The sequence below is a fragment of the Lactuca serriola genome, chromosome 7 (genome assembly GCF_051521515.1).
Source record: "Lactuca serriola cultivar US96UC23 chromosome 7, Lser_US96UC23_V15, whole genome shotgun sequence".
Lineage (NCBI taxonomy): Eukaryota > Viridiplantae > Streptophyta > Magnoliopsida > Asterales > Asteraceae > Lactuca > Lactuca serriola.
Window position 1 is genome coordinate 51,621,190 of NC_136414.1, and position 24,309 is coordinate 51,645,498.

A 24,309-nucleotide genomic window follows, 5' to 3' on the forward strand; every position below is an offset into this window, starting at 1 on the left:
AGAACCAGAAACCAGACCGATATATATAAATCGGTTCCGGGTAAAGTGGGTCTAGAACCGGATAAAGTGGGTGTAGACCCGGAAAAATCAGATTTTTTTGGTAATTACTTACTACTTAGTGGGTTGAACTTTTAAATTTTTCATATTGATATCCCAACTTTAGGGGACTGTAACTCATTGAATATGAAACCAAAATTAACAAAATTATAGTCTAAAATCATGTACAAACTCTAAAATACACTTTGGAAAAACCAGCATGTCAGTCTGACTTTAAACGAACGAGACATGTGTTAACATTTTCACAGAATACAAAGTACAAAAACAAATAGCTAAAAAGTTTAAAAATTTTTAGTTTTGATATCCCGACTTCAAAGGACTGTAAATCATTGAATATTAAACCAAAAATGACAAAAACATAGTCTAAAACTCATGTACAAACTGTAAACTACAAGTTGGAAAAAGCACATATCAATCCGACTTCGAACGAATTAGATATGTATGTTTTAAAACTTTCACCGAATACAAAAAAATTGAAAAACTAAAAACTTCCAACTTTGATATCCCGACTTTGGGGGACTGTAAGTCAATGAATATAAAACTAAAAATGACAAATTTATAGTCTAAAATCATGTACAAACTCTAAACTACATGTTGGAAAAAACTGCATGTCAATCAAAGTTGAAAAAAATGAGATATGCATCTTTTAAACGTTTCACAAAAACTAGTTCCGTCCCTAAAAGTGGTTCCAGTTCCTAACACCGGTTTCGGTTTTTAGACCCGGTTTATCCGAACTCGATGGATCCAAACCGGTATTACCTGAAACCCGGATAAAACCAATTTTTAAATCTGAAACCGGAACCGATTTTATATATTCCGGTTCCGATTTCGGTCTGATTTTCCGGTTCTAAATCTCGTCCTTTGGTAGGAGCAACATGGTGGGTGCCAAGCTCCATGTAGTGTAACCACATTCAGACCTAACAGCCTAAAATGAAACAAAACATTTGCTATAGTCGTTGATATTTACGACAATAAGCCCCTACCAACCTCTTTTTAGACTAGGTTATCCAGTCCTCATGCTTTGATTGTTGACATCAAAGGAAATAGCCATTTTGTTTCACTATCGCCATCAATTTATTCTTCATCACAGTCGATTGTACAAAGGTGTTCCCGTAATCTGAAAGAAAGGTGTGTTAACTCTCAACACTATAAATCTGAAAACCCTACACGATCATGTCGTCGGATCGACATGCTGCCTCCAATTCAGCATCTCCCCAAGACAGCAATCTGTAAGTTGTGTATTCTCCTTTTTTTTTTTAGTTTGATTGCTTATTCGACTAATAATCTGTGTTCAATTTGAAATCACATGAATTACTCTGCAATTTCATTTTTTTCTGTTTATGGGAGTATAAAACCAGAGCTTACAATCAAAATTCAACTTCACCAGTTCCAGTTTCAACCCATAGAATTGTTTCTTCCAAAACACAGTATTGTTTAGTCAACTGGAGTCCAAGATCTATAAAATTAGAGCTAATTTGATCAAATACGAAACTTATTTTTCCCCAAATTTCAACCCTAACGAGCTTGTTTGAACTTAATTGGTTGACAACGACATTAACTTGTTCTTCATTCGCCATAGATTTCTTGATATATCCAACGAGGCTCCTTTATCTGGACAACGCAAACGCACAGGCATCATGGGTAGCATTTTTTACTGCTTACTTTTGGCAAGTATAGTATCTTCTTTCTTCAATAAAAGCACATCACCATCAATGGTAAAAGGTCTAATTTCTTTGATTCATATAGTCAGGTTATGCCGCTTTAGCTGTAGCAGCTCCATGGATCTTCAGATCCAAGCAAAAGCTGTTATCACAGTGGCTCTGCACATCCACCATTATTCTCTTAGTTGTCACAGGTTCTTACTGAATTCTATTTAAGCTGATCTTTGATAGTTTGATTGACATCAAGTATGATGATAGCTATCTTCTTTGCAGGCATATTCCAACAATACATGGTTTATCAAGTCAAGAAAATCAGATTACAGGTAACAACTAGCTCACAACCACATACATTCTTTTGATACATAATCATAAGATTGATTTTGATTTTCATTGTGTAGGGTTACTATATATTTAGTCAAAAATTGAAGCATATTATTCGATTACCATTTGCCACTATGTCATATGGTACTTGTGCAATGCTACTGGTGATGGTTTGGGAACCCCATATAAGTATCCTTCCAATTTCCATGTTACTCAGGTAATTCATTACTAAAATCTTAAAAATGAAACCCTAATTTTAAAATTTGGGAATTGGGATTTTCTTACTTAAGTTTGTTATAATAAATTTCAGGATTATCATGGTGGCTGAAGCTATCTTTGCTGCCTCTTTCATGAGTATCTATATCGGTTAGTTTATTAATATGAAAAATGACACTTTTTTTTTTGGTATTATTACTTAAATGTTAAATTAATTACAGGAAATGTTCACCAGTATAATTCATTGGATACCCAACCAGATGTTTTAAAATCTTTGTATTCTCCTCTACAGCAATCAAGCTCCTTAGAAGGGTTGAGGTATGAGTTAAATATTTTCCATATTTATCTTTTTACATAAATGAATTATATAATTAATTAATTACTAATATTATTATTTATAACAGCTATTATGATGGTGGTAGACTCTCTGATCAGCAAATGGCTTTGCTACAATATCAGCAAGAGAACCTTAATTTTTTGAGTGAAGAGGTATAACTATAAATAAAAAAATATAAAATGTTTTTTGCATTTAAAAAGTTGCTATATTCATTTATATATATATTTTAATTTTTTTTTTTTTTATAACTTGTAGATTCTGAGGTTACAAGAATGTTTACTTAAATATGAAAGATCTAGTGATGGTGTGACACCTCAGGTAATATTTGCCAATTGCCATCTGTCATTTATTTATTTATTTTTGTTGTTGTATTAAATTCCCATTGAATGTAATTTGCAGGTTGATCTTGCTTATTTATTAGCAGCTCGTGATCAGGAACTACGAACACTTTCATCTGAGGTGAATCTTGATATTTTGTTTTTTTGTTTTTTTTTTTTTTTTTGTTTTTTTTTTTTTTTACTTTTGTGTTATGGAATATGAAATTTATATATGAAAAAGATAAAGAATGTTTTTTTTGTAGATGAATCAAATGCAATCTGAGTTAAAACTTGCACGATCTTTGATTGCTGAGAGAGACTCTGAGATCCAACGTGTACATATAACCAACAATCAGGTGAGTTTCTTGATTTTAAATATATAATTAATTTTTGTAAAGATATTAATGCTAATGATGTATTATGTATTATGTATGTGTATGTATATGTATAGTATGTGGAGGAGAATGAAAGGCTACGAGGCATACTAGGAGAATGGAGTAGCAGAGCAGCTAAGGTAGTTTATTTTTGTTTTATTATTTTTAATATATATATTTTATGTGTGAAAATTGAAAATGATTTTGTTTATATATATATTATATTATATAAAAAAATATATAGCTTGAACGAGCATTGGAGGTTGAGAGGATGTCAAACATGGAATTACAAAAAAGGACATCAGCACCAAAAGGAAGGAGCCCGCCCTCCTAGAATACATTATACATGTATAATTTTGATTTAGTATGTAGTTTAACAAAAAAAAAAAAAAACAAAAATTGTAACACATCTTTTAGGGTTATAAACTTATAATGAAATATATGTCCTTTGTACACTGATCACTAACATTCCAATTGCTTACGTCACACATATTTTGTCCACCTTGGCATCTACATGGCGATCAAATTGTAAACTCTCTCAATCTACAAAAGAACAACATTTTTGGAAAGCGTGGACGTTTTTTTTTTTTTTTTTTTTTTCATATTAACTTTGACAAATACATTATACATACAATGTTTGAAAAAAAGAACCAAATGGTTAAGTAACATTCTATAAAAAATTGAAAATGCTAATCAATGGGCTTGGATCCAAATGGATATATGTAGGTTTGGGCCTTTGGGGCTTATGGCTTTTAAAGTTTAAAGAAGCCCATTTCCGCAATTGACAAACAAAATCTTTTGATAAGCTTCGTATCCTCAGTTCCTCACTACGAACTTCGTTGTTTTCATCATCTATTCTCCACAGTTGTTCGTCATCAGCAGGTACTTATACATATATATATCCTTTCAACTTTGAATCTCCTGGGATTCCACAGTCGTCGTTGGGTTTTGATTTGATTTGATTTAATTTGGGGAACTTGTTATGAAACTCTACCCTTTGAGCTTATGTTTTATCAATACAAATAGTTTACTGGGGAAATAGGAATAGTTGCTTTTACTTTTGGTGATTGATTGTAAATTAGATTTTGAAGATGGATGCGGGTTCAAACGGGGAAGAACCCAAATCATGGGATGAGTTATACAGCATAGATTTGATGCCTTCAGAGTTGTTTTTGAAGTTCAGGGAAGAACTACAAGGATTTCGATTAGGTCTTAATTTGGAGGTATCGTATTTGTATTTCATCGTACACTTGTTAATTTCCATTTTCCTTAAATTTCACATCATATCAAGTTTTTATTCGAAAACTGTGATTCTGTTCCAGTTCTACAACGCCCCGATGAACGAATGCCAAGCAAAGCTGGTTGTGAAGCCATTGTCAAACGAGCGAAGATGGAAGTTCATATACGAGCCTTTACATCATGACATACGCCTTGTTTCCAAGAAGATTCCTCTAACCAAATTCCTAAATCTCCAGGTTTAATCACACATCTCTCTTAAGTCTCATCATACAATTTCTTCTGAAAAAACTTCAATCAATCAATAAATCACAGGTAGGAATCGGACACAGCTTTCAGTTGCATGCAACTGGTTGGAAATGGAAGCTTACCACTTGTTTAGGTGGAGATGGTATATCTCGTATCAGGAACAAGACATCTCTAGGGTTGTTCCCTGGTGTTGATTTGAAATTTGGATGGAGGGCAGATTATGTGCTTCCAGAATTCACAGGGCAAGTATCCATTTAAATACATTCCTTCTACTTGATCTTTTTTTTTTCTTGAGATTTGAATTATGGATGTGAAGTTAATTTGTGGGATTTTGACAGGGGTGTGGGGACTGGTGAACCATTGATTAACATGAACTCTGGTAGATTAGAAGCTTCACTTGACAGAATTGAGACCATTTTAACTCACAGATCTTCAGGTGATGAGGTATAAAGTATAAAATATATCTTTTTGAAATGTTTGATACTTTAGGAGAGTTCATCAGTTCCATGATTGAAGTTGACATTCAAGATTTGCAGATGCAAGATTTGGAAATGGAGAAACATGTCACTGGAACTATAAAATCTGATATGGAAGAATAGTAGTGTTTGTATAGGTTTTGATACTTGAAAAGAAAAGGGTTAAAAGTCAAATTCAGGTAAACTGTGAGATCTGTGAATTTTAGGTCACTAAGGGATTGTTTCTTTTTGACTTAACGGGTTTAATGAGTTGAGCATTTAATCCGAACAGCTATACCTTTTTTTTTTTTTGACTTAATCTGGAGTGAATGACTTACTTAACAGGTTAAGCAAAAAACTCGGCTTAATGTAGTAAGATGGTATTCATTTATGTAGTAGTCCTTTTTCTTTCTTCTAACTCCTCTCATGTTAGTATATTGTGAAATTTGGTTTATTGAATGCAAGGTTAAATTGATCCTTTACTCACATTTACATGGTTTATTCTGTATATAAAACAACTTTATGTTCCGACATATCCATACATAATTTAATGGAGAAAAAGCAACATCTGAAATCTAAAAGTTTATAACCATTTAGGTGATGTTTCTTCTTAATTTAATGAACTTAATAGATGCAAAACTTTATACATACATATATATAAAAGGTTGTTTTTTTCTTACTTAATACAAACAATATATCTTAGTGAGTTAAGTGAAAGGTTGGCCACTTTATACATTGAGACTCTTTCATAATTACATTAATATCAAATGAACAACTACTAGAGCATCCATTAATATCAAATGAACAACTACTAGAGCATCCATAGGGTGTGTTTGGTGAGAGTAACTGGTAGTTGAAAGTTGTAGCTTTTATTTTTTTATGAGTAACAAAAGTAGCGAGAAACTTTTGAATATGTAAACACATTTTGAAGGGCAATTCTGGAAATTGATTTAAAAAGATCAGTAGCATTTTGTTAAACGTTACATGAAGTAGCTTTTAAATTTTGAACGTTTCGTTTAAACTAAAAGCTAAATGTTCGTACTGTCAAACAAAACTTTTTGTTTAAACTAAAGCGTTTTGTCAAAAACTGGACGCTTCCAAATGCTCCATGCCAAACACAGCCATAGTAGGAGCTTTTTAAAATCTTTTTGCGTCAAAAAGCCAATCTCCTATTGCGGAAGGTTTTTTATCCGTAAATTTTTTCAATAAGTTTGTGGAGTTTAAGATTGTTAAAATTACGATCATATTTGTAGAATTATATAGTCCTATGATACTGGATATGTATTTTGATCTCGATCATACTTAAATCGTTTTTTGGTGAGATTGGAGGTAGAATCGTAAGATAATAAGATTGTTGTTATTTTTTTTAAAAAAATTAATATTGTGTCTTTGATTAACTAAGTGAATCAAATATGATGTATTTTTCAGGTTTTTAACTATTTGTTGTTAGTCGGTGGATGAAAATATATTTTTTTTAAACTGCTTTTTGTAAAATTTTATGATGCCGATTCAATTTTACGATCATGATATTGAAAATCAAAAAACAATCTTATATAAGATCTCTATCTTGACAACCTTGATTGTGCAGATATGATTTTTCTCTTCATATTTAATATAGTTTATTCCTTTTAGTTTATTAAATACACCAACAAATAAGCTTAATGGAAAAACTTTATTATACTGGACATATGTTAAAGATTTTTGGGTTGTTGAGGCTACAAGAAAATTCTCATTGAAAAACTTTGTAATTGTAGATACAATTATGGTTTTATTATAATAGTTTTGAAATGAATATTCATTTGTTATTTAGCATCATTTTATAACAAAACGGTAAAGTAGTAATTTACTTGTATGAGGACAGATTATTCAAAGCCAAATGGTAAAATATTTTGTAATTCGCAATTGACATTATGCCAAAATCTATGATTGTTTTGTTTAAAAGATTGTCATTTTGTTAAACAAATCATATCGTTTTAGTAGTATTTTTTTGTAGTTATCCCAAGATTACAACATGAACAATTATTCACTCTTTTCAGGATTTCAAAATTTGAATTTAGCATTTCGCCAAATACTGTGTGTATTACAGACATAAAGGAAGAAATATAATCATGAAATCTGAACGTTCAACACGAGAAAGGGACCCTTTTATCCACAACGGCTAAATCTCTTCATGTATAAAATTCAAAATCTTGAAACCACAAAAACACAAGATCTTGTTTGAAAATGGCTTCTTCTTCTTCATCTTCATCTTTTCCATATCTTGTTCTGGCATGCCTGAACTTCACTCTGTTCATCCTCTCCGCAGCTTCATTAGCACCAACACTCATCCTCAAATCATCACCAACTTCAATGGGTTGGGCACTTGTCATGGTTTCTTCAATCTCTCTCCTCTCATCTTTCATAGGCTTCTTCTCTCACTTTTGCTTCATGACTCATGTCACCCTCCTCATAGCTTCCATGGCTGCTCAAATGCTTGCAATTTTAGCTCTTTTCACAAAGGAAAAATCCAGTCTTTCGATGCTGAAATCACCAAGAGACCCGAGAGAAGCAATGGCGTTGGTGAGGGTGGAGTGTGGGGTGTTGGTGGCGATGTTTGTGTTGCAGGTGGGTGTTTTCTGTTTGAGCTGTGGTGTGCATTGGTGTTGGGTGAGAAAGTATGAAGGAATGGAGGCGGCGATGAGGAGGAGCAGGAGTAGAAGGGTGGCGGAGGAACCGGTGGTCATTGGTGGTGTAGGGATGAAAGGGAAAGAGTTGGAGAAACCGGTGGTCATTGGTGGTGTAGGGATGAAAGGGAAAGAGTTGGAGAAGATGAAAGTGGATTTTGAAGCGTAAAAATGTTTTGTTTGTGATTGTGTGAAATCGAATCAAATGGTTGTTGTTACTGGTTATGTAACGAATCATTTTGATAACATTATTTATTTATTTGTCATGTTTTAATATTTAAGTATTTATTTTGTAAGTTGATAAAACTCATTGCAAAAAATGGTCATTTTTGTAATTCAATTAAAAGTTGGGGAATTTTTTGTGAATTTCCCTAAAAATAATATCCTAAGAAAGGATGAAAAGTGGTGGCTAAAAAGCCTTCCACATGACATCCAATCAATGCCAATTGCCTACCAAAAAGTCAAAAATACCCCCAACACCACAAAATAACAATGTTTCTCGTTTTTCAACATCCATAACCATCAAACCCAGATGGCAATTTCGTAATTATCCAAAATAAACACTCTTTCAAGAATCTGCTACAGGGTCTGTTTTTATTCTTGTGTTGCAGAATATACACTTCATTTTCTCTCTAGCAAAAAAAAAAAAAAAAACCCTTTTTATATACAAATGAATTGGTCAACAGCAAGTTTTCTTTTTTAAACTCCAGGAGGGCCCACCTTGCAGGTAGGAGATTGTGTTAAGCAACAAATTAGTATCTTTTTTGTATGTTTTTCTTGTATTTTAATCTTCTTAACCAACAAACCATAATTCTTTAATGGTTTTATGCTTGTGGGTTTGTCTCATCTTTTCTCAAGAACAATAAAGTTGAAGACTTTTATGTTCTTCTTCACCTGGGGCTTGAAGGAATGACAACAATCGGAATCCACAAACCCCATTTCACAATTCCAACCGGCTATGGACCCTGGCATCATCAATTCCATTCCAACCCATCAATCATCAAAATGTCAGTTTCTTTTTTCCTTTCTTTCTTTCTTTCTTTCTTTCTATCGAGATATCAAACTCATAACATTCTTTAAACAGGTCAATGAACTCAGGATCTTCACATGGCATAAAAAAACAAGATTTATCATTAAAGATTCAAGAAAACTATATTTGTAAATCAGAAACTACAAATCTTCAATTTGATCGCTTGCAACACCATGATCAACTATTTGTTCAAGACAAGAAACATGAATTCGGGCAGTTTGTTGCACGTCGGGCAGTTCTCGATGAAGAATATTGGGCAGCAGCATGGCTTAGGGCAGAAACCCACTTGGAAGATAGGAAAGATGATAGGTAACAATAAGAAAACATATAAAAAAAATTATTAAAAAAAAGACATGAATTCAACCGACACTAAAATCTTTTCAATAACACAGATTTGCTGATAGCTACAGAAGGAAATTTACAGAGCAGGTAACATCTTAATTACATTTTTGCCCTCAATTATAAGTATTAACAATATTTCATTCACATTTATATAGGAGTTTAATGCGCTAAAACGACAGTGTGAAACAAAACATGGACAAAAAAGTGCATGCATTGTCACGGTATATAATCTTTCATATAATTTTGCTTCCTATTTTATTATTTTATTTAACTTATTATTCCTTACAATAATATTAGGTAAAGAAAGAAAATGGGAATGAGAGACATACTGTACTGAAAAGTGTAGTTGGAACCCTTGATGTCAGCATCCGACCCTTCTTACATGGAGAGACCTTTCCAGGGGTAATTTGGTAAAATACCATTTTGATTCATAAACACGAATGCCAACTGTAGATAATCTAACAACAATCTTGAAACTTAGGAAAAAGTGAAAGCAACTATCTTCTTCAACACAGAAACAAAAGAACCAAAAAAACAATACGGTTATATAGCCAACTTATGTGTCGCCAAGTCAGCACGCAGACAAGGCATTGCAAGAAACATGTTACATTTCGCCATTAACACTGCCATGTCAGATGGTCAGATTTCAGTCATAAACTTTGTAAAGAGGTTTGACTTGTTGACCAAGATCTTTTTTTTTTCTTTTTTCTTTACAGGTGTAGAACAAGTGTATGTGCATGTACACAGGAAGAACATAGCTGCACAAGAACTTTATAAAAAAATAGGATTCAAGATTGTTGATTTAGCCACCCCTCAATTATCAGGAGATAAAACATACTTACTTTGTTACATGGCATAAAAAAATGTATGTATATATATAAAAATATATTCTCCATTATTGTATCAAAAACCAGCTAATAAAGTATGCCCACATATTCTTTTCATCTTCTTCTCATCCAAACATGTTCTCAATCTTGTAACATGTCCCCAAATATCAGCTCCAGCGTACATATCAATCATAATGACATCACAACCAACATTTCGAGGGGTAATTTGGTAAATTCTATTAGCGAGTTCTAGATTCCCATGGATTCTACACGCACTAAGTAAAGCTACCCAAACATCTACATCTGGCTGAATTGGCATATTCTGAATGAATTCATAAGCTTCTACAAGTTCCCCATTTTTCCCAAGAAGATCAACCATGGAAACACAGTGATCAATTCCAGGAATGATAAAATAGTCCTCTGACATGCTTTTGAAATGCTTTTTTCCTTCTTCTATAAGTCCTGAATGTCTGCAAGCTGTTAAGATAGCCATGAATGTAACACTATTAGGTCTAATTCCTTCTTCTTTCATCTTTGAGAACAAAAACATTGCTTCTTTCCCATATCCATGAGATGCATAAGCCGAAATAATTGAAGTCCATGAGACTACACTTCTATGAGGTAAACTGTGAAACACATTTGAAGCTAAATCCAAACTCCCACATTTTGAGTACATGTCTATGAGAGCATTTGTAATTGCAACATTGGAATCCAAACCATTTCTTTTCACTAACTCATGTACCCGTTTACCCGTATCCAGTGATCCAAGACCCGCACATGCTGAAATAACACTCACCATTGTGATATTGTCAAAATTTATGTTCTTTTCTTGCATTGTATTGAAGAGTTGTATGGCTGCTTCATTGGAATTATTATGTTCATAAGAAGCAATCATTGCATTCCATGAAACCAGTGTTCGAGCTTCCATTTGATCAAATAAAGCTCTAGCTATCTTAACATTACCACATTTACCATATAATGCAATCAGAGAATTAGTAAGAGAAATATATGAGTCAACCCCGAGTTTGACTCCCAATCCATGAACCAACATTCCCATGTTCAAAAACTGTAAACTTGCACAAGCAGGAAGAACACTCACAAGAGTTATAGCGTTTGGTTTAGTTCCAGAAGTGACCATTTCAATGAAAGTCTTCAATCCCTTGATTAAATATCCATTTTGTACGTTAGCTGCAACCATTGAAGTCCAAGTCACCACATTTCTTACAACTATGTCGTCAAAAGCTTGTTCTGAATCTAAAGGTTCCCCATTTTGGGCGTACATTGTCACCAAGGAGCTCTGAATGTACACATCTACATCGAACCCGTTTTTAATCACGTTACAATGAACTTGTTTACCTTCCTGTAAAGCAGATACCATGGCACAAGATCTCACCACGGAAGTGAAAGTGTAGGTATCGGGTGATAATCCACTCCGATGCATGTTTCTGTAAGTAAAAATAGCTTCTTTACAAGGCCCCAGATGGGAGTAACTCCGAATCAAAGTGTTCCAGAGGAAGACGTCTCGATGGGGCATTGCGTCGAACATCTGGCGGGCATAGTCCATTGTTGGCGATAAAGAAACCGCCTTGTTGATGAGTTTGGTGGATACGGGGAGACTTTTGTGGGATCCATTAGTGAGGATGAGAGCGTGAACTTGTTTCAATTGTGAAAGGGACGAACAAGAATCAAGAAGTTCGTTGAAACGAAAGTGGGTGGAGAAAAGGGGTTGAAAATTTTCCAATAGTGAACGTAAAGACTGAGAGAGCATGAATCTATCACCTTGTAGTTTAAAAATACCCTTTTGCACGCACAAGAAGACCAGCTTTAAGCTTTTGACACCTAGAATTAAAGAGCTACCGGCTAGCAGATTATGCAAAATTAGATTGTTATGTAATTTACAATTTTAGGGATTCATAGAGAAATATATCGATCTAAGAAGAAATATTAATTTTTTTCTAAATTATAAAAAAAGTAACTAATTTACTACAAATTTAGGAAGTCCTACAATATTGTCAAATAGTAGTTTTTAGCTCTATTTACCAAAAAAAAACATTTTTTTTTATAATTTAACCATTAAAACCAATAAACACTTGCAAATTATATTTTATAACGGTTAATGCATGTTTTGATTTTCTTTTTTATATATATTAAATTTATTTAAAAAATATATTTATTTTTTAAAAAACTCAAAATAAAGATAACTTCCTTTTATCAAAAAACACAATAATGATAATCTATGTTATTTTTAGAATTTTTGTGATACTTTTTAATAAATATCATTTCTATAATTATAAATATATCATTTATATCTTATATAACTTAAGAGAATCTTGTTGATTTGTTGCAAAAATTGCATTTTTAGGTCAAATACAACTTTATTGTTGAATTTTTAGGTCTCGAATGTAAACCTTTTACCATAAAACTATCACTTACCAAAAATTCTTTTGACAATCGAATGTCATCAGTAGCCCCCACCAGCACCATCTCCAACCCACCTTTTGCATTCTTCATCACCGACCCATCATCATCACTATTGTTCACCTACTTTATTAATGTCTTACCTAAATGTAAGGCATTAATAAACACATATTTTTTCAAATAAATTTAGTATATATATAAAAAAGAAATTTTGTAGAAAAGCCCTTAAATTTTAACTTTAATAACGAAAAAAGTCATCCATGATTTTTTTGTTTGCAATTTAACCAAACTATATAAATGATTCTAGTATAACTATTTAATGGTCTATATTTTTTGCAAAATTATTTAATGGTTTGTATGTTTGAGAAATTTGACAAAATTGCAAGGATGGTTCATGTGTTATGTCACAGGTTGCAAATTTGGTCCAAAAAGGTTTGGATTCGCACGAATGGTTCAAAAGTTTGATTTTGTTGCAAGTTTGGTCCAAAGTGTTTTAAACTTTTTTATAATGATGGGTTTGCCCTTTATTATTTTATTTTTTAATTTTCTTTTACTATAATAATTAAAAATAAAACAAAAATAAAATACATCTCTCTCTCTTTCTTATTTGTTCTTGAACTCATGTTTCTAAGATGAAAAGATGAGGATGCATATCCCGAGCATAAACATGATGAAGATGATCTAAATTTGTTGGGTTTTCTGGGTCTTCTTGATCAAACATGAAGATGGACAAAAAAATCTGATGAATAAACAATTTTTAAACCCCTTTGTATGTTCTTAACAAATCAAGACTCAAACTCGATTTCATGAACTCAATAACGAACTTCAAGAACTCAAGAACGATCTTCAACCTGCAAACCCAGATGAAATCGACTTTTAAGATTGGAGTAGATGGGAAATCTTTCAAGATCGAACTTTGTGTGTGTGTCTAACTTTCTTTTTCCCTCTGATGAACATTGTTTAGTAAGTGTAGAACACAACACACACATAAACATACAATGGGTGACCTTGGTTCTTGATTATGGATTTGAAATAAAACTCAAATCCAAAATTCGAAGGTGGGTACTTTCTTGGTTCTAAATCTGAAACGAAGATGAAGAAGGGTATATTTGAAATAAAAACCACACACAAAACCCTACCTGAAGTGAAAACCCACCATCAATTTGAAACGAAGCTAGAGAAGGTTAGCTTGATGAACTACCTATCCGAAACATAAACCGGTAACAAAACAAGGAGAGGATGTGGCTAACGGCCACCCTTCTCATTTTCTGAAACCCTAACATCGTCGCCACATATGTCGCTTTGAGATTTCGATGATGATTGAGAGTGATGAACTGAGACACGGGGATGACGGCAAAGACATGAAAAAAATGCGAAGTAGATTTGCTTCTATTCTGTTCGAGCTTCTTTTCGTTGTCATATCTATTCAAATATGTTCATCGATAGGTTCTGGTTTGGTTAGGGTGTGTGTTCATCAGATTTTGTGTGTGTGTGTGTGTGTTCATCTAATTGCATACGTGTGTGTTCATCAGATTTCGTGTGTGTGTGTGTGTATTCATCTGATTCGTGTGTGTGTATGTTCATTGGATTTTATGTGTGTGTATGTGTGTTCATCTGATTTCGTATGTATGTTCATCAGATCTTGTGTATGTGTGTTCATCTGATTTCATGTGTGTATGCATGTACATATGATCTTATTTTATGTGTGTGTATGTATGTGTGTTCATAAGATATGTTTTTGAGATGATTTTTTGGTGGAGATGAAGTGGCAGGAAAAGTTTAGGTGGAGATGGTGGTGACAAACGACGGTGGTAGCAGTGGACGGTGGTCAAACGGTGGTGGTGGCGTACGATGAGTGTTCTTGAATCTATGAATATGTTATTGGGTGTTTATCACACACACACACACACACATATATATATATATATATATATATATATATATAGAGAGAGAGAGAGAGAGAGAAAGAGAGAGAAAGAGAAAGAGAAAGAGAGAGTGAGTGAGAGAGAGAGAGGTTGAGTGTTTCCTTTTCTATCTTTTTCTTTTTTGATTTTTGTAATAAAAAAAACTGAAAAAAGGTAAAATAATAATGGCAAATATTTCTTTATAAAAAATTTTGAAAATTTTAGACCAAACTCGCAATAAAATCAAACTTTTGGACCACTGGCGCGAGTCCAAACCTTTTTGGACCAAACTTACGAATTGTCACATAACACATGGACCATTCTTGCAATTTTGTTGAGAAAATTATAGCAAATGGACTTGTACAAAGTTATATTTTATTTAGTAGTCTCTATGTTTAGGAAATTTATATAAATGATCCTATAAAATTATCTAAGAGCTTGTCAAACCATAAACACCAAAATTGTGATTCGTTAGCTCTATTTTAGTGATTTCATTCCAACTAACCTCTAAAATGATGGTTTTTAGATGTTTTTACATTTGACTTCTATATTTGGTGTTAAAAATGATGCAACACAAAAATGGTGTGACTTTTGAAGGTTAATTGGAGTAAAATTAGCCTCTAAATTGGTGTTTTAGAGGTCCATTGGAATTGACCTAATAATCTTTAAGACAAAATTATAGAAACCCTTTATTTGTAATAGTGATATTAAGGTGTTGTTTGTTTTTTTGAAACAAAAATTTATGAAGTCTACGGACCACCTCTGCAACTCTCTGTAGCAGAAGAGGTGGACCAAACGGCTGCAAACTGTAATAAAAAGTGTGTTTGTTTTTTAGCATCTGCATGCTGCAAATATTAAAAAAATAAAATAAACTGATTTTATATACCGAAAATAATTTTTTTAATAACGAAAATTTAATAATATATGACATTTCAACAAGATTTTACGATATTTCAGCAAAAAAATAACGATATTTCAATAAAAAACAATGATATTTCAACAAAATCTTATCAATGACGAAAAATCAAAATATCCTATACAATTTCCGAAATTCTAATAATTTTTTTATGACAACTCCAATAACTCATTTGATTATGTAATGAATTATTATTTAGTATATCTAAGTAAGTTTTTTTATATGTAAAGATAATGCATTTTTTATGTAAATTATTATTTAGTATATCTAAGTATGTCTTTTTAAAAATGAAGTAAATTAGTTAAATCTCTCTTTTTTCTTTATGCAATCATTAACTTTTACTAAAATGATCATTTACTATAACCACATTCACATCAAATACATAAACAATCATAAACACAAGTCACAAACCAAAACATCAACCATCTCACCCAATATATTATCACATAATATGATGATCACCTTTTCAAGTTACAAATGAAACAACAAGTCATTCATACCAAAAGACAACAACATGATATCACATTCACAAATGTATAACAAAAACCATGTTGGTCGACAACTTTGTTGGCATCAAATGTTTCAAGTTGCTGATGAATATCTCAATGGTAGAAGATCAGCCATCTCAACGTTTTTTATTATTTCACTCTCTTTTAAACCAATCACTTTCACCTCCTCATTCGAGTGTCCATCCAAAAACACATTCGTAATCTGCAAAATAAACCTCACATCAGCTTTATTTCATATATTTACACAATAAAAATAAAAAAAATACATACTTGAGTGCACCCAAATAATTTGAGTGTTCTTAATGATAAACAGCTATCTACAATCAATCCAACAGCTTCATTTGTCATATTCCTACACCATGATAAATCCAAACTTTGGAGATTTCTTGCATGTTTTGCAAGTGATAAAGCAGTGTGATTAGCAACCTGAAATTTTTTATAACATTAGTGACAACAAGCATTAAAAAAACACGATTTTTTTTATTTCATTGAGACCAAAATGATACCTTATCAACATGATTGAGTGATAGTTCCTTCAAAGATTGTCCACATGCTTCAATATATGCAGCTACAGCCTCATCGCTGATTACAAAATATCAAAAACTTATACAAAATTCATTTATGAATATAAAATATAAGAAACATGGATAAAAAAAATTAAAAACCTGAAAACATTGCGACCAAATTTCATAGTTTGAATTCCTCTACAACCATTTGCAAGATGTCCAATTGCAGTATCAGTCAATCTACACAGATTTGTCAAATCAATTGAACATAGCCCTGGACAACTTTCTGCAATTGCTTTCAACGACTTATCTGTCAATTTCCTGACCAAATTCAAAAATAGAAATTGAAAAAATCAATACGAGTTAAAATTGGTAAAAAAAAAAGAAGAAAAAAAACTCACGTGCAATCTGCCAAAATAAGCTCTTTTATGTTGTGGCCACGAACGCCCACCAACTGTTTGATGAAAGAATCATTCACAGTTTCAAAGCGGGAGATTGACAAAACTTCCAAATGTTGTAACTTTAATAAAGCGGGAAGAATTTCAATAGGATCAAGACCAAAACATTCATCAATGTACAACTCTTTAAGAATCGATCCTAATTTATCAGCTAAGTTTATGATTCCTTCAGAAGTGAGCAAAGAACAGCATCCAAGATTTATAGATCTCAAAGAAGGCGCTGAAGTAAGAAGAACATTAAGTCCAGCATCTGAAAGCCTACATGCACCTCTCAGGGATAAATTAGTCAATTCAGACATCTTCAAGTGAGCCAAGGTTGTGAATAAAACATAGTCTGGTAAACATCTCCCACATTGATCCAGTTGTAGTACCTAAATTTAAACAAACTTTTAGTAAGAATGAATGATGGAAATATGGTTTTAAAAAGGAAGGAATGAACTTACATTGAGTTTACTGATATCAGTCTTGTTAATGGTTTTGGTCAACTGTTCTTCACTTAACCATGAACATTCATGTACACGTATCTCAGAAGGGGACCCACTTGCTAATAGGTCAAGAAAATGAGGGTTCATTTTGCGAGTGTCACAAAGTTTTTGTGTAAGTTTGTGTCTAATTACATCAGGGACACTTTCAAGGGAAGTTATTGCATCTACATTTTCAGCAATGATTGGCATGCATAATTCTTGAAGTGATGGGGCTACTCTCTTCTTCACAGGTTTTGTTTTTGGAACCCATGTCAATGGAATAGAAGGAAGGATCTCTGAAGTCAAACTGTTTTGTTGACCTGTGTTTGCTGCTCGATCTTTGATTATTTTCATGGCAGTTGAGAAAGGACCAGGCCAATCTTCCACCACCCCATTTTCTTCTGTTTGTGGTTCAAGTTGTTCATCTTCATCTTCTTGTTTTTCTTCTTGAATTGAGAAATATGCAAATCTTGAAGCATTTTCTCTTGCTATGTTTTTAAACCTTTCCTTATTTCTAGTGCTAGTTTCAGCTCTTTCAACATTTTCCTGTTGGAGGCTTACATGTGAATCATCCTTACTATTACTGATATTTGATGATGAATCAGCTTCACCTACTTTCCCCTTCCCTTTTTCTTCAATCTTGTGTATGTTGCTCCTCATTTTCATGGTATCACTTATATCATCAATCTTCATTTCTTCAGCATCAGAAATCTTTATCTTTTTCTCTAAACCCAATTCACCACAATCCACCAACACCCCTTTCTGTTTATCTTCAATAGTAAGACTCGCTTGACTTGCTCCATTAACGACTGTCTCACTTTTTACCTCTTCTGTTTCCTTTTCATCCTGACAAGAAGACAGTTCTTTCCCTGGGTTTAAAAGCTTCTTACTTGATCTTAAGTTTAAGCTTTTATTTCCTACATCACTTTCTTGAACTGATTCAGAACCCAAGACATTAAAATCTTGACTCAGAAGCCTTCCATTCTTCACCTTCTTTGCACTCGGGATCTCTTCTTTATCTTTATCACATTCTTCAGTACCCAAATCAGACACCAACATACCATTTGCTTCACTTGGAGCCCTAACATTACTTACATCACTCTCATAGCCACCAGATTCACCATTTCCCTGATTTAAAGTCTTTCTCTTCCTTCTAGAAACGATAATCTCGACAAAGTTACACGAACTTGACTTCGAGGAGAGTCTTGCACTCCTTCTCAACTCTTGGTTCGAAACAGACCCTGACCCTAGCTTGTCGGAACTTTGAACCAACATATGCGGGCTCGGGGTTGTTTCATATGACGACTTATTCGTCGACTCAACTTCTTTTGCAGGTGTTGATGGTTCGATTTGAGCCCCATTTTTAACGGGTTTATGCGAATGTTCGTTCTGAGCTACAGAAACAACTTTCCTTGACCTTAAAACCGTCATGTCTATGAATTTTTTTCTAGTAAAATCAAGATCGATTGGTTGATAGTGTGCTAAAATGTATGGATGATAAAAATTAGGGTGTGGAACTAAAGATAGAGAGATCCTAGACTTACTTGATTGGAGAAAAGCGTCTGGTGATGTTGAGATGAAGGTGAAAGGAAGACAGTGAGGGTTTTAGGTGTTTAAATCGAGGGAGATGAGTCGTAAAGAGCTTGTAGGGCAAGATTGCATTCCCGCCAAATCCAAGGTCGTTGATTCTGAGTTTGGGCTTTTGAAACCCAATTCAGGTTAGAGGTTAGGGCTTTGGCCCTTATTTTCAATACAAATTGTTTCCATTTAGTTTTAAGGGTAAATTACATAATAATCGTAAGAAAACATGTTTGACTTATATTTGCAAAAATTAATTTAGATTTTTTCTGTCATTTAGTTAAAAGTTGCACATGTTATCCCTTGTTAATTTAAATTGTTAGAGGCAATAAGTGTCGAAAACGACTTTTCGACAAAAGATTATTTAGAATAAATAATCTCAACCAAGTTGTTGAATATGTCACAAGGTTTCCGTACATATAAAGAACGCTGAAATCCGAGTTTTAACGAAGAAGTTATGACCCGTCGAAGTTTCGCGACGGAACCGGCACGGCACCGGGAAGCGTAAATAGTGAATTTACTATAGAGCGAGTTTTAGCCTTAGCAATATAAACGAAAGTTGTAGAATACGTTAAACTAAGAACATCGATAAAAAGAACGCCCAAATCTGACTTCATATGAGGAAGTTATGATTTTTCGAAGTTTCGGATTAGCAGTATACAGCCCGAAATTCGAATATTAGATCGAGTGATTTTTAGCCGACACGACCTAAACGAGAATCGAAGATCTCGATAAGAGTAGCGTAACGAGAAAAAGATGGGCAAAAACGAACGTCGGATGAAGAATTTATGAGAATTTAACGGACCAATCTTGTCCCGGCCTGTTAATAATATAACTTTTAAAATAAAGTCTAAACTAGCCGACGGAGTCTAAACGAAAGTTGTAGAGTACATTCCCGTCTTTCGCGTGGATATAAAGAACGTCAAAAACGGAGCTCGTACGCGAAAGTTACGAATTTTAAAGTTGGAAAGTGAACTTGTGAAGCTGATGCATGAAATGATGACGTGGCCGAACTCCCAACCGTCGGATGAAATCGCTTCGGATGGTAACACCTGGTGCGAGGGTTACGCCCAGCATAGCGAAGAGACGCCTAGCGTCCGGAGTACGCCCCGTGTACTTCGGTTCTTATCCGTCCGACGGAGTGCAAGACAGCTGGTCCAAGGTGGCATGCTTATCCGAGCACTACGCCCAGCGTAGCTAAGGACTACGCACAACGTACTCCGAGGCCTCGCTAGGTATAAAAGGGGGCGAGGCAGCCTTCATTTTCCTCACCATTCTCCTTCTCTCTCTAAAATACTTTCTCTCTCTAGCTCCCCAAACCACCCCTAAGCCCTAGGAAAAATACCTAGCACCTAAAGGAAGCCCCGAGGCTCCCGGAGTCCCGAAAAAAAGGGTCTTTCGGTTTCGAAATGCTGCTCCAAATAAAGTTCCGGTTTTCGATAAAATTCGTTGTAAGTGAGCTAAGCTTACGCAATTTTTAATATAGCTTCCAAATAATTATATGAATGTTATTAGGTCCTTAAAATAATTATTTGGGCTATTATTATGAGTTATATTGAGTGTTATTTAACACTTATATAATAAAAATAATAGCTAAGCTATTAATTTGTCGCGGTTATCGTTAGACTAAACCCTAGTGGTATTGATAATAGGTTTTATCGAAGGAAATCGTTTTGAGAGTATCAAAGCGTTGTCCGAGTGCTGAGTCACCACCTTTCAAGTGAGTGCATAGTTACTTTCATCTTACACATAGATATGAATTATTTTATATAAACTACGTGCTATGTGTGCATATTATCTGAATACTTGCTGTCTATGCTGGATGAACGTTTTATACATGTTTTAAATGATTTAAACTGTATACATATTATATATATACGAATATGTTGGGTATGACATGGGTATATGAATGATGAGAGATAAAAGATGATGTGAGTAAACATAGGCAACTACAGACTTGGTGCCTAATAAATAACCTCGACAGCTATGGACTTAGTGCCTATTGGACAAACAACGGTAGCTATGGATTCAGTACCTCTTAGGAATTGGTAGCTATGGACTTAGTACCCATTATATAAACACTGGTAGCTATGGATTTAGTACCCGATGAATAAACTATAGCAACTATGGAATTAGTGCCTTACGAACGAGCATTGACAGCTATGGATTTAGTGTCAGTCCTATAACCTAGGAAGTAAGGGACTTAGGAATAAACGAATGCAGGATAGATGACTCTTAGGTTAAATACTTAAGAGTAAGAAGATAATGGGGATGGGTAATTGGGTTGATTGTTTGATTGTTTAAACATAATAATTATATTATTGTGGGTTGAAAACTCTATGTACTCACCAGGTTTCCCAACCTGACCCACTCAGTTTATTTATATCGCAGGTGTTGATACGAAGTCATATTACACTGAGAGATTAAAGAGATGTAGATCACTAGTGTAAATAAATGTAAGTTCCGTTTATGCTTATATTTCTGTATTGATGATGACATCACAAACATTTTAAAATGAATAAAATACGTTTCTTTGAAAATGTTTTGATAACGTATTTATCGTGTTTTTTTGGGAACAAATTCCGCAACATTTTTATGAATTGAAGTACTCTGATTTTTACAAAGCATAAACAAAATCGGTCTTTTTTGGTCGTGAAAATTGGGGATGTCACAAAATCGAATCAACTCGGATCAAAGATGGACAGAATTGGATCAATCTATTCTAAACCGGTCTAAATAACACAAACATATTCATACGATATATATATATATATATATATATATATATATATATATATATATATATATATTAACAAACGTAAGGACTTTAACGAACCAAAAAAATGGTAAAATCGAAAATTTATGTCAACCATAAGTGTTTTAATTGTTCGGAAATACGAAGAAATATAAAATCAAAAAACAAGTTGCAAAACTCTAGTTTTAATGAACATAAAATACGTAAAACAATAAATAGATATATTTGTCGAAAATAAAACTTCACCGAGTAAATACATATATTTTTGTCAACTTTTATATAATTTGTCCGAAAATAAAACACCGTTAAAAATTTGAAAGTGACTTTGAGAGGGTGTTTGGCTTAGGCCTTGTTTGATAAATGTCTGACTGGGTCGATTCAGCAAAATGGGCTGACTCGGTCAGACCTTTTGGTGTTTGATTTTAGCTTTCTCGGTAAGATTGCTGACCCAAATCGCTTTCTGGCTCAGGCCTCAAATAGTTGCTGACTGGAAATTAGACAATATTGCCCTTATCTTGCCCTGCGTCGTTAATAGGTCTCGTCCCCCTTCGCTTCCCTTCCAGTTACCTAAAAGCACACCAACCGCCAGGAACAACTCCACAACAAACGCCAAACAGTCGGATCGGACCTCCGCCGCTGGATTGCCGGACCTCCGCCACCGCCATCAGTGACGCCTTCTCGATCCATCACACAGGTTACATGATTTTTCTGTTAATAATTTTCAAAATCAGATATCATTTATGCTTTGATGGTATGAAATTTGTAGTTCTTTATGAAATCAAATTAGTATTTGTTAGAATATTATGAATTCTTAAGCTGTATGTTCATATGATAAACTTTTTTTGTTCTTTTTTGTAGTTCTTTGTGTACAAGAAATCTGAAATTGTTTGTAAATCAAAAATTGGGCTGTTTTTTTTTTTGTATGTTCATATGATAAGCTGTATGTTCATATTATGAAATTGTTTGTTTAAAATCTGAAATTGTTTGTTCCAATATAATGAATTTCGAAATTATATGTGAATTGGAAGTTTGATTATGTTTTGTTTTGTAGTTCTTTGTGTATAAGAACTGAAAATTGAAGTTTTTTTTTTCTAATGTTATGAATTCTAAAATTGAATGTGAATTGTTAGTTGTTTTTTGTTTTGTTTTTTGTTTTTGTTTTTTTTTTTTTCTGAATTTGAAGTTTTTTTCTCCAATTCACATTAGAAGTTTGTTTCTCCAGTTCATATTTTATAGCTTATGAATTGAAATTGAAAGTGAATTGGAAGTTTTTTTTTCTGAATTTTGATTTTATAGCTTGTGAATTGAAATTGAATGTGAATTGGAAAATACAAGTAGGTTTGTAAATCAAAAATTGGGCTGTTTTTTTTTTTTTTTTTTTTCTAATTTTATAGATTTGATATTGTTGACCTTAATTGTTAGGTTGTTATCTTTTGTGAAATTGTTAGCTTGAATATTGATGTTTTGTGTATAAGTTATCAAATCATAATTTAGGATGATGTTAACTTCCTTAGTTGAAAATTGTTTTATGTTTAAAATTGTTCTTTAACTTGATAAAAACTATGATAAATTACTTTAAATATTAATGTTTTAGGATGTTGGTTTGGAACGAGAGTGAGGACAAAACTTTTCTTGATGCATGTATCCATGAACTAACCACTAATGGTCGTGAGGGTTCTGGGCTTAAGGCAGGTTCATGGAAGACAATACGCGAAAAATTGATAAACGAACACGGTAAAGAGGTTGATCAGAAGCAAATGAGAAACCACTTTGACTACTACAAATCAAAGTATGTTGCTTGGGTGAAACTCAAAAACAAAACTGGCAATATATATGATCCTATAAAAAATAAATTTAATTTGACCGATGAACAATGGAAAGAAGAGGGGAAGGTAATATTTTTTTAATCAATACTATTATGATTATTTTTATAACATATACTATTTGATTAAATTTATTTTTTTAATCAATACTATTATGATTATTTTTATAACATATACTAATATTTATAAAAATTGTAAACAGTTGAACAAGTTCGTGTTGTCATTGAAAACTAAACCCCTATTGTTCCCTGATCTGTGCACCCAACTATTTGAAGGGTCGACATCAACCGGATTTCAAAGTTGGGGGCCATCTTCTACACTCCCTCGTCCTGTAGAAGAGTTTAGTCCCCATGATTTTGATGATGATGTTCCAATGGAAACCTCAACACAACACGTAGGTGCAAGTGAAGAATCTTCGGGGCGTTCAAAAAATAAGGAAGTTGATGGAAACAAAAGAGTTGGTGGAAAAAAAAGAGATGCAAGGGCATTAGAAGTTGAAGAGGAGATCGTCAAGCTTGCAAGGTCGTTAGTGGAAAAAAATGAAAGAATTGGAAAAAGTGAAATGGATAAGGATGTTGATGCGTGTATGGAGAAATTGAACAAAATGGAATGGGGAGAAGAAGATGAAAGACACAAGACCGCTCTTTTGCTATTTGGTGAAAGTGCTGATGTTCGAAAAGTTTGGTTACGACTTTCGCTTAGTAGTTGTGAGTCGTGGGTGATGGGTGCGGGTAGGAAGTATGGTTACCTTTGATAGGTGCGGGTAGAAAAGTTTGGATACTAGTTTTTTTTTTATGATGTTTACTAGTTTTCTGGATCCTATGTTTGATGACTTTTTTGGATGATGTTTACTAGTTTTTTGGATCCTATGTTTGATGACTTTTTGGTTTACT

General features: G+C 33.4%; 5 protein-coding genes and 1 pseudogene across 10 annotated transcripts; 4 read left to right on the plus strand and 2 right to left on the minus strand.

Moving 5' to 3' along the window:
- The first annotated feature begins 1,000 nt into the window (after positions 1 to 1,000).
- LOC145061764 (protein FIP1-like) lies at positions 1,001 to 4,146 on the plus strand. Of its 4 annotated transcripts, none has more exons than XM_079009322.1 (13): positions 1,001 to 1,286; positions 1,637 to 1,728; positions 1,808 to 1,912; positions 1,992 to 2,041; positions 2,117 to 2,256; positions 2,350 to 2,405; positions 2,477 to 2,573; positions 2,660 to 2,744; positions 2,848 to 2,910; positions 2,992 to 3,051; positions 3,173 to 3,265; positions 3,361 to 3,423; positions 4,010 to 4,146. In XM_079009322.1, exons 1-13 carry the CDS (start codon positions 1,231 to 1,233, stop codon positions 4,037 to 4,039), a joined length of 990 nt encoding a protein of 329 aa, XP_078865448.1. In that variant the 5' UTR covers positions 1,001 to 1,230; the 3' UTR covers positions 4,040 to 4,146. The 4 variants fall into 4 exon arrangements, with proteins under 4 accessions (XP_078865448.1, XP_078865446.1, XP_078865447.1 ...); XM_079009320.1 differs by lacking the exon at positions 4,010 to 4,146 and adding an exon at positions 3,528 to 3,745 and having other exon boundaries at positions 1,002 to 1,286; positions 1,804 to 1,912; XM_079009321.1 differs by lacking the exon at positions 4,010 to 4,146 and adding an exon at positions 3,528 to 3,745 and having other exon boundaries at positions 1,002 to 1,286; positions 1,637 to 1,698; positions 1,804 to 1,912.
- Positions 4,040 to 5,641, plus strand: ORG4 (OBP3-responsive protein 4 (ORG4)). 3 transcript variants are annotated; one of them, XM_079009324.1, is made up of 6 exons: positions 4,040 to 4,165; positions 4,375 to 4,506; positions 4,606 to 4,758; positions 4,835 to 5,010; positions 5,107 to 5,212; positions 5,305 to 5,641. In XM_079009324.1, exons 2-6 carry the CDS (start codon positions 4,375 to 4,377, stop codon positions 5,365 to 5,367), a joined length of 630 nt encoding a protein of 209 aa, XP_078865450.1. In that variant the 5' UTR covers positions 4,040 to 4,165; the 3' UTR covers positions 5,368 to 5,641. The 3 variants fall into 3 exon arrangements, with proteins under 3 accessions (XP_078865450.1, XP_078865451.1, XP_078865449.1); XM_079009325.1 differs by having other exon boundaries at positions 4,042 to 4,165; positions 4,366 to 4,506; positions 5,297 to 5,641; XM_079009323.1 differs by having other exon boundaries at positions 4,042 to 4,165; positions 4,366 to 4,506.
- Positions 5,642 to 7,406: 1,765 nt separating this feature from the next.
- LOC145061163 (Putative membrane lipoprotein) lies at positions 7,407 to 8,192 on the plus strand. Its single transcript, XM_079008562.1, has one exon. It carries the CDS (start codon positions 7,447 to 7,449, stop codon positions 8,053 to 8,055), a length of 609 nt encoding a protein of 202 aa, XP_078864688.1. The 5' UTR covers positions 7,407 to 7,446; the 3' UTR covers positions 8,056 to 8,192.
- Positions 8,193 to 8,334: 142 nt separating this feature from the next.
- On the plus strand, positions 8,335 to 10,202 carry LOC145061162 (Acyl-CoA N-acyltransferases (NAT) superfamily protein). Its single transcript, XM_079008561.1, has 8 exons — positions 8,335 to 8,613; positions 8,745 to 8,893; positions 8,971 to 9,225; positions 9,309 to 9,345; positions 9,414 to 9,479; positions 9,556 to 9,660; positions 9,740 to 9,896; positions 9,975 to 10,202. Exons 2-8 carry the CDS (start codon positions 8,796 to 8,798, stop codon positions 10,115 to 10,117), a joined length of 861 nt encoding a protein of 286 aa, XP_078864687.1. The 5' UTR covers positions 8,335 to 8,613; positions 8,745 to 8,795; the 3' UTR covers positions 10,118 to 10,202.
- On the minus strand, positions 10,135 to 11,961 carry LOC145061161 (pentatricopeptide repeat-containing protein At1g11290, chloroplastic pseudogene; annotated as a pseudogene).
- Positions 11,962 to 15,731: 3,770 nt separating this feature from the next.
- Positions 15,732 to 18,925, minus strand: LOC145062350 (F-box/LRR protein). The gene is made up of 6 exons (XM_079009966.1): positions 17,240 to 18,925; positions 16,740 to 17,167; positions 16,498 to 16,659; positions 16,339 to 16,414; positions 16,103 to 16,258; positions 15,732 to 16,034 (listed from the first exon to the last, which is right to left on the minus strand). The coding sequence occupies exons 1-6, from the start codon at positions 18,689 to 18,691 to the stop codon at positions 15,906 to 15,908; spliced, it is 2,403 nt and encodes an 800-aa protein (XP_078866092.1). The 5' UTR covers positions 18,692 to 18,925; the 3' UTR covers positions 15,732 to 15,905.
- Positions 18,926 to 24,309: the final 5,384 nt, after the last annotated feature.

Coding starts and splice junctions, on each gene's coding strand:
- ORG4 (XM_079009324.1), top strand. CDS start 4,375: ATGGATGCGGGTTCAAACGGGGAAGAACCCAAATCATGGGATGAGTTA. Junction 4,759..4,834: donor CCAAATTCCTAAATCTCCAG/GTTTAATCACAC, acceptor AATAAATCACAG/GTAGGAATCGGACACAGCTT. Junction 5,011..5,106: donor GTGCTTCCAGAATTCACAGG/GCAAGTATCCAT, acceptor GGATTTTGACAG/GGGTGTGGGGACTGGTGAAC.
- LOC145061163 (XM_079008562.1), top strand. CDS start 7,447: ATGGCTTCTTCTTCTTCATCTTCATCTTTTCCATATCTTGTTCTGGCA.
- LOC145062350 (XM_079009966.1), bottom strand. CDS start 18,691: ATGACGGTTTTAAGGTCAAGGAAAGTTGTTTCTGTAGCTCAGAACGAA. Junction 17,168..17,239: donor CTGATATCAGTAAACTCAAT/GTAAGTTCATTC, acceptor GTTTAAATTTAG/GTACTACAACTGGATCAATG. Junction 16,415..16,497: donor TTTGGTCGCAATGTTTTCAG/GTTTTTAATTTT, acceptor TTTTGTAATCAG/CGATGAGGCTGTAGCTGCAT.
- LOC145061764 (XM_079009319.1), top strand. CDS start 1,231: ATGTCGTCGGATCGACATGCTGCCTCCAATTCAGCATCTCCCCAAGAC. Junction 2,406..2,476: donor TTTCATGAGTATCTATATCG/GTTAGTTTATTA, acceptor AATTAATTACAG/GAAATGTTCACCAGTATAAT. Junction 2,574..2,659: donor AGCTCCTTAGAAGGGTTGAG/GTATGAGTTAAA, acceptor TATTTATAACAG/CTATTATGATGGTGGTAGAC.
- LOC145061162 (XM_079008561.1), top strand. CDS start 8,796: ATGACAACAATCGGAATCCACAAACCCCATTTCACAATTCCAACCGGC. Junction 9,661..9,739: donor ATGGAGAGACCTTTCCAGGG/GTAATTTGGTAA, acceptor CTTGAAACTTAG/GAAAAAGTGAAAGCAACTAT. Junction 9,897..9,974: donor TAACACTGCCATGTCAGATG/GTCAGATTTCAG, acceptor TTTTCTTTACAG/GTGTAGAACAAGTGTATGTG.